The 9,012-nt window shown below is 28.6% G+C and overlaps 1 protein-coding gene across 10 annotated transcripts in view; it reads right to left on the reverse strand.

Moving 5' to 3' along the window:
- The window catches only part of LOC117169459 (aryl hydrocarbon receptor nuclear translocator homolog), a 78,123-nt gene that overhangs the window by 3,590 nt on the left and 65,521 nt on the right, over positions 1-9,012 (reverse strand). For 7 of the 10 annotated variants that reach the window (XM_033355848.1, XM_033355850.1, XM_033355849.1 and 4 more), the window contains 6 exons: positions 6,487-6,666; positions 4,410-4,568; positions 4,179-4,329; positions 3,941-4,098; positions 3,660-3,850; positions 35-176 (listed from right to left, as the gene is read on the reverse strand). In XM_033355848.1, coding sequence (XP_033211739.1) covers positions 35-176; positions 3,660-3,850; positions 3,941-4,098; positions 4,179-4,329; positions 4,410-4,568; positions 6,487-6,666 — 981 coding nt within the window. The remainder of the gene's footprint in view (positions 1-34; positions 177-3,659; positions 3,851-3,940; positions 4,099-4,178; positions 4,330-4,409; positions 4,569-6,486; positions 6,667-9,012) is intronic. The other 3 variants (XM_033355846.1, XM_033355845.1, XM_033355847.1) reach the window with 2 other exon arrangements.

The raw sequence follows: 9,012 nt of genomic DNA on the forward strand, positions 1-9,012 counted from the left end.
GGCTGTGATTCCTGTTATAAAAAATGTAACTCACCAGGATTATTAGGCACAGTTGTGACTGCATGATATTGGGCTGCCGGAGTTCTCGCCCCGCTGCTGAGTTGAGTGTAGGTCGGGCCACTTGGAGATCTTGAGGGACTTAATTGACTATACTGATAACCTTCCGTCACGGGTTGCTGAAAAACATCAATTATATTAATTTCTAGACTTCGGAAAAGAAAAGATTTTTTTCAAAGTCAACTTTGTAAAAAATCCAGTTAATTCTATTCAATTCTAGCACATTATACTGGTCTTTAAATACTTTACTTATAATTTCTTGTGAAATTATTAATCAATGCAAACCCGGATGGCAATTGTTTCCGATAAACAACAATGTTTTATAAAAATGTCGCTTTTGCAGATGATGGTAGAAAATTATGGACTTTATAACAATTCGACATATAAAACTAAAAAGTATGAATAGTCAAGATTGTTAAAGAATAAAATTATGAAGTTTTATGAGTTTGCACACAATCTTAACTTGTTATGCGCTTTTGTAAAAAATGAAGAATTTCTATAAAGACTTTAAAGATGATTTTAATTTTAATTTTTAAGATATATAATATAAATTTAATATTTAAATTTTAAAGGTTTTCTATTAAAGGTTTTACAAAAATATACGTCTGGAAAAACAAGATGTGGGTTTTCATTTTTTTTTTTTAGAAAGTTATAAATGATTACACAAAATTATGAATAGTTGTAATTTTCTAAAAAAAAAGCAAAATCTAAAACCCAAAATAAAGCTTAAGTTTTTCATCATTTTTAATAGGTTTTTGTAGAAAATTACGAATTTCTACCAAAAGTTAAATTAGTTGCTAACTTTTGTTAAAGTCAATTAAATAATTTTAAATTAAAATAAATAAAAACAAAAAATTATTTGGGTTAGACTGGTTAAATGAATAAATATACTGGCTTCTGCCATTTTTTCTTTGCAGTTGTTCATGATGCTGTTTTGTTTAAATCTAATTAAATAAGGTGTTTAATTGACAATTTTAGATTGTTATTATTTTCAATGACAAATTATGATAGGGTCATTAAAAATCAGACTCAGGGTAAGTATGTGATGTCTGTTTTTCGTTTTTTATTTTCACTGTGAAATAGGAAAATCTGTCAACAGTTCGGGGTTAATTCGAGAGGTTAATGAACCTAATTTTTGCCATTAAAATGTAAATAGAAAATAATAATTAGCAAATAAAATTTTAAGATACACAATTATACATTTACACAATAAAATAATTTTTAAATAAATTTAGATAGTATCCACTTTTTAAAAAATTTCAGTATTTTGTTTTTGTATTCCAAAAAAAAGGGAGGGGAAACATACATTATAGGAATAAAAGAATTAACCGATTCGAAAATATAATCTTATTAAATCGGGATTTTAATGTATTTTGGATTAAAGAGAGGGACGATTAAAAGTAGTAAGTAGTAAGATCATTTTGACAAAATATATGTATTAATATTAAATTAAATAACACTAATATTAATACTTTTTTCATAAAAATGACCAATTTATACACCTAATTGTGAGTAAATATACATTTTTCTAGGTTTTTGTAAGAAATTACGGAAACGTTACCCTTTTAGAACGCTATATTTTTTCGAAAACGATTTTTACTGAGTATTCAGATTTTCTCAATTTTGAAATCTCGTGAAAATGGTGAGAGATACGTGAAAACTGACAAAATTTTAAGAGGTTATGATATGCGGCAACAAATTCTGAAATTCATCCTACGGAAAATTAATCCCTTAAAGTGTACCCCATTCTACGGAAAGATGAAAAAATCTAAAAAAAATTTATTTGATTATTTTTAAACCTTAAAGGGCACATTTCAGTAAAAATTACATAAAGAGCATACTGGGTGTTATATACCCAAGGGTATTCAAACGTGTGCTGTGCCGACGATATTGGATAGTTTTTTACAAGAAAATCAATGATGTTTAATCTATCTAGTTTAAGGAGAAAAAGGTTTTATAAGTTTTTGAAATTTAAAGTAGTTAAAAAAATCCTGCCTGGAACAAAAATTAAAAAATAGCTTCTTTCACTCTAAACTTCATAACTTTTTAATTTTTGGATATTTTTACTCAAAATTTTACTTGAATATTTCCGAGATACGGCGCTTCAAAAATAAAATTAGACTTATAGCTTCAATTTAATGAAAAATGAAACACCGTATATTGCGTGATTCAACGATTTTATTGATCTTAAACTGTGTATAAAAATTATAAAAATCAAAATAATGTGAAAATGACATAGAAATATATGTTTGCATGTCATTTTTTAATCTCGCGCCATATGTTTTATTTTCTTGAATTTGGTACGTTTTGTTAAAGCGCGAATAACTCGCTGGGTGTTATGCACCCAGTATGCCCTTTAAGGGCTGAGAAAAAACTATTTGTATACATTGGTAGAAATTATGTATACTAGACAATTTTAAGCAAGGTGGGGATTCGGTGGACGATTTTAAATTCCCGGTCCATTTTTTCAATATTCCCGATCAACTAAAAGTAATATATATTTATATTTTCCGCAAAATGCCAACATTCATTTTAATGCATGCCGTTCATTCTAAACCTCCTTTAACAAAACAGAGAAAAAATTGCAAATTAAATTAATTTCTAAACAAATACTTAAATTGTCCACTCAAAACAATCAATTTTTAACAAAAAATGGATTAGTTCAATTTTCAACCTAACTGGTGAATTTGCAAAAAAAAAAAAAATTTTCCACAAAGTATATAAATTTTCAATCGAATAGTTTAATTTCTAAATAAAAACTATCAATTTTCGGTCAAATAGGTGAATTTTAATTTTAAAACACCAGCAGTTATATTTTCAACTGGAGACGAATTTTTAATTAAAATTATGAATCTTCATACAAACAAATTAATCTTTAACAAGAGTTTAACTTTTGATCAAGTATTGGTTGAATTTCTAACTAAACAGAGATGAATTTGCAAAGAACAGCGTAACAAAAAATTTTAAAGAAATTGGGAACTTTCAAGTTTGGAAGAAGGAACTTTCAAATTGTGACAAATTCTCACCTGGAACAGGGATTTTTTTAAATTCCATTCTTCTAAATCCGAATTATAATTCTTTTAAAAATTACCGATCCAAGTACAAAATTCCCAGTTCCAAGTGAAATTATATTTATTTACGAAAATTTCATGCCATAAAATAAAAATGAATATATAAAACGTGATAAATCCATTTTTTAATTGAGAAAATTATTGTTTCTGTAGGTTTGAAATGTCATAAATTCGATTATCAAACTTAAGTTGGCGAAAAAAATCTCACAGAGGAAAAAATTCAAAAAGTTTTTCTTATAACGGAAAAAAATCAAAATTCCCGGTTTCCTGGTCAAGTCACCATCCTGTAAACGCTATTCAATCATTATTGAACTTTAAACAATTCTCACTAATATTATTAACAAATAAGAAAATCTAAAATTATAATTATATTATTTTCATTTGTAAAAAAAAATAATAATAATTTCGTATCAATTCGCAAATTTAAAATCCGACGTAAAATGCTAAAATAATTACTAAGACTTTGAATTAGGTGCCTTTTAGGTCTTCTAGCAGCCCTATAATTTAATTTAGAAAAGAGACTTATCTTACCTGTCGGCCAATCGCCCACGTTTGCTGAACAGGTGTCGGAGAAGTATTTGCCGGTTTCTGAATACGACTTAAAACCGAAGACGATGCACTTTGTTGCCCTGGAGACCCGTATGCTATCGGCGATTGTGTAGTTTCGTATCCCTGATAGACGTTCTGAGTACTTGATGGTCTAGCTTGTTGAGGAACTGTAACTTTTTTTTAAACACAAATTTCATTAGTTTATTTTCACAAGAGAGAATTCAATTCAAAATTAAATAATGAATAAGGCAATAAATATTTACCTGCAGTAGCAACAGCCGCCGGATGTTGCATCATATGTTGGGCGGGGTAAATAGGATCACGAGCAGGATGTCTCTGAAGAGAATAATCCAAACCAGGCTGACCATAAGCTGCCACAGTTTCATTTTCTGCTTGGCCTTCGCTTCCAGGATGGAATGGTCTGAAATAATTAAAATCCCATTAAGTTTCACATCTATTTTATCCCGAAAGAGACGAAGTTGGACATTTCTTTGAACTTACTTGGCTGTTTGATTTGTGCAAACGATGTACTCAACTTCGTTGGTGAAGGGATTTACGAAGGAATAAGCTGACGTTCTCAACCAAACCCAGTCGCGATTTTTGGCCCGAAACCGATACATCACCGATAACATTTGCCCCTTGAGCTTTATCACTGTTTAAAAGGAGAGAGAATTCAATATTTACTTATCGCATTAAGTAAAAGCAAAAATTGTTTTTAATTAACGAAATTACCCTGATCGAAACTGTCTCGCATGTGCGTAAGATCCTCCGGGTGGAAAAACTCGTAACAAGGATGTCCCAGAAGTTCGGACGGGGTGTATCCTAAAATTCCACCGACCCTCTGATCCACGAATGTGAATTTCCCTTCCTCGGTGTGACGCGAAATGAACTCTGTGAAAAATCAAATAGTTCAAATTCCTGTCATGCTCTCAAAACAGGGGAAACAGGGTGCTTTTTCATGAAAATAGGAGAATAATAGGGGCATGGATTATTTTTAATAAAGTTGATAAATTTTTAACAAAACAGTTGGATTTTCAATAAGAAAGGATGAGTTTTCTACCAAAAGAGATCAATTTTCAATAAATGAATTAGGTTTCAAAACTAAAAATCAAATTTTTCATAAAAACTTTAGTGTTTAAAACCGAAAAGATAACTTTTCAACAAACAATTTCATTTTCAACAATAGAAAACAAATTTCAACCAAATAGTTGCATTTTCAAGCACAAAAGACAATTTTTTAACAAAATAGTTGCAGTCAAGAAAGAAAAAAATCAACCAAATTGTTGAATTATCAAACCCATTTTAAATTTTCTACCAAGAAGATTAACTTTTTAACAAAACAGACGAATTATCAACCAAATAGTTAAAGTTCCGACTAAAAGCTTAATATTTAACTAAAAATAGAACATTTAAATTTCAAGTAAAAAAAATAATTTTCAATAAAGAAAAAACGAATTTTCAATAAATTGGTTAAATTTTCGATACAGTACCGATTTTTCAACGACTTTTCAACAAAATAGTTGTTTTTTCTACCAAAAAAGATACCTTTTTGTAGTAGAGTTTTCAAACAAATAATTTAATTTTCAATCTTTTACCAAAAGATGAATTTTCAATCCAAAAGAAAGAATTACCAATCCAAAAATAATAATGTTGAACAAATATGAATTTTCGATCTAAAATATTGCTTTTCAACAAAATGATTACATTTTCAACTAAATAATCAAATTTTTAATGAAAAGGGTGAAGTCTCGACCAACAATTTTTGATTAACTGTATATTTATTTGAATAACTGTCTTATTTCCAATTTTGAAAATAAGTAAATAATCTTCAAATATAGTTACTTGTTCAAAAAGCATTACATTAAAAAAAATTTTTGAACTTTCAACCATACAACAATTTACTTTCTCAATTGGAAACAAATAGAGTTGAATTTTTAACAAGAAAAGATGAATCTTCAACTAAAAATGGAATAAATAAATTTTAAGTTTCAACTAAAATGATTCAGCTTTAACTGGAATAGTTGAATTTTTAACTAAAAAGATGGATGTTTAACCGAGAAGATTAATTTGTAAAAAAAAGAGAAGAATTCCCCCAAAAAATACATAAATTTTAATTTAATAAAGATAAAATGTCGATCAAAAATTGAACTGTTAAATTAATAATTGAAAAAATGAATGTTTTTAAATAAAATGATGAATCTTTAACTAGAATAGTTAAATTTTACAATAAAAAGATCAATTTTCCACCACGAAGATTAATTTATACCAAAAACGACGAACTTTCAAACTAAAAAAGATAATTTTTCAACTAAAAATTGAATAGTTAAATTTTTATTTAAGAAAATTAGTGCTCAACCAAAGAGATAAATTTTTAACTAAAATGATAAATCTCCAATAAAATAAAATTAATTTTCATGCGAATAGTTAAACTTACAACGAAGTAATTAAATTTCCATTAAAAAGATATGAATTCTAAACACCAAATTTAGTAGTTGACATGAATTGTGAGCCAGATACTTGAATTTTCAACTAAAAATGGTCCGTTTTCAACCAAAAATAGAATAGAAAAATTTTCAGTTATAGAAATTAATTTCAAACATAAAGAAAAAAAACACGATTTAAAAAAAATAATTCACTATAGTAATATGAAGCTACTTTTTGCATGAATAATTACTGTTAATCAATTTTATATTGACATTTTCAAACAGATTATGGAAGTTTTCGAAAAAATTCCCTAAATTTATAAAAAAGTCCCTAATAATTCCAGGTTTTAAAAATATGTTTTATTGTTTCAGAGAATAGAACTTACCACTATTGCTATTGGGACCGCTCAAGTCGTTCGTATTTGGAGTGCTAGTGACCTGCAATCGTCCAATGGCAACGAGGCAATAATGCGGTGAGACATCATCACTGACGACCCCATCCGGTCCAGGCTGAACGCCTCTGTCACCTAAGCCCACACCTGGTACACATTGGGGAACAAAATCACCTATAGCGTAAAATAATATGTCAGTTCTTGTTCCTTCCTTGATGACAAAGTGCAAAAAGATACGAGATTTTTTTACCAGTAAGTATGTTACTTTTAGTCTGCAATTTTGACTACTGTCGGCGAGAAAATGGTTTGAACCTTAACAACTCGAAAAACAATACTAGCGCAATAAAAAAAAATAGTCATATGCAAGCTAAAGATAAAGATAAAAATATTAAAGTGATTCAAACTGCAAACTGTAGATAGGCTCTGTAATTATTTGCAATCACTCGGAAGGATTTGATAGTCTTATTTTTTGTGAAAATCGCGATATTTTTAGACATTTTTTGGGGGTTGGAAAACAAGTGCCAGAAAGCAGCCCGGACCCTTTTTTTGCTGCCGAGGACGTGCCAGGTGCCACCCAAGGAATCCTCCCACCCCAGGACGCTCGCAAGTTTGAGCGCGCCTAGGGCGCACTACTGTTGGTACTCGCGCTTCGCGCTCGACAATATATTAATCTCGCGATTCGCGCTCGATAATGTATTTAACTCACCCTACGCGCTCGACTTTTCTGCACAGACTATTTAAAACTAAAGGTAAAAGTATCGACAACAGTAATTTAACAATTGTGAATTCTCTTTCTTTAAAGCTCCTTCGGCTTTAACGAACACATTCTCATCACGTATCTCGTGCTTCGCACTCGAGTTTATCCCTGAAATTTTATATCATTCCCATAAATGTATATTATTATAATTCGTAACTTGCATTGGTATTAAAACAGACGAAATTTCATTGTCTCGTTTAGAAAAAATTAGAAAATATTTTTTGCAATTCATTTGAATTCACCCTAAATTATTAATAGTTCATCCTCAATTTTTTACATTCTTCTAAATGTACTCAATTCTGTACATTCGATAAAGTTTTTAAAGTTTTTATTTCATTCGTCTTGAAGTCTTTAAAACTCACCCTAAATTTGGAGGCAGTTGATCAAGTTCTTTTGAAGTTTCTTTAATTTTTCTCTGATTAATTTCAAACTCATTTTTGAATTTTTAAATTATGATTGTACAAAATGTAGAACTGATTTATTTTGAATGTGGTTAGTTTAAATAAGTTTGTTTTGGAAATGTTTTATTACAAATTTTTTTTTAATTAATTGAAAATTGTACATTTCAGTATTTTTTTACATATTATATTTATTTTATAAGATATTACCATAAAACTATTCAGCTTCTACGTTTTTAATTTTTTAAAGAATGGTTGCGTATCAAATTCCGTGATTCAGAAAGTACGCTTTAAATACTTTGAATCATAATGTTTGTTTATTTTTCATGTTTTGAATTTGAAAATATAAACAAGAAAAAAGCCTTTTGGGAGACTAAAAAAAACTGGTTAATTTTTGGTATGCTAAAAGTTAAAAAAACGGCCTGTCATATGAAAAAATAGGCGAAGGGAATTTTGTAGCGACGTTTTGGAACATACGTCCTTATTAATATTTTAATTTGTCTTGTGCCGTTTCTCCAAACAGTCAATTTCATTATTTATAATGTTATTTTTTACGATTAAAACGAAAACCACGCGTTTTATCGGGAAATTATTTCAAGAAAATTTTTAGATTTTTTTGGGTTAAACAAACTTTCTCTTATATCTTGTGCAATTTTAACAAAAATGTAATTTTTTATTTTTAATGTTGTTACTCACGATTAAAATAGAAACTACTAATTATATAAACAAAACATCAATAAAAATTGTTGTTCTCTACTTTCGGTAAAAAATTTTATCTATTTATTTTTTCTTAGCTCGTGTCATGTGTCGAAAAATTTAAGTTTTGTATTTTCACTGTTTTTTTATAAATAAAACAAAAACTACGTATCCTATAAAAAAGTGATTCATAACAAATTTGTAGATATTTTTTGGGTGCATAATGTTTTCCTTTTAATTTTTTTTCTACCTTGCATAGTTTGACAACAAAATACAATTTTTTATTACTTTTTGTTTGATCAAAATTTGAATTATCAATTTTTCGAAAAAATTCAAAAAGTTGTTATGATAATCTTGTAGGGCTTTCGAAAATTAACATTTTACTTTTCAAGTACTAATAGGCAAGTGTACAGAGAATTTTTGAATCATGAAAAAAGGTGGTCTGAAAAACTTTCAAAATACGCTCACTTTTAGAATTTTTATCCAAAATGACTGACCAACGAACTTGGCATTTAGCTTAGGACACTAAAAGAGTGAAGAGTGTATCAAACGCCAATCTAATAGATTATTTTGTTCAAAAGTTATCGTGCTCGTAGACAGACACATTCGTAAAAACCTGTTTTTCGGATTCAAGGGGTCTCAAAACGTGAATTTTTGACAAAAACTGGG

This window comes from Belonocnema kinseyi, chromosome 3 (genome assembly GCF_010883055.1).
Source record: "Belonocnema kinseyi isolate 2016_QV_RU_SX_M_011 chromosome 3, B_treatae_v1, whole genome shotgun sequence".
Taxonomy (NCBI): domain Eukaryota; kingdom Metazoa; phylum Arthropoda; class Insecta; order Hymenoptera; family Cynipidae; genus Belonocnema; species Belonocnema kinseyi.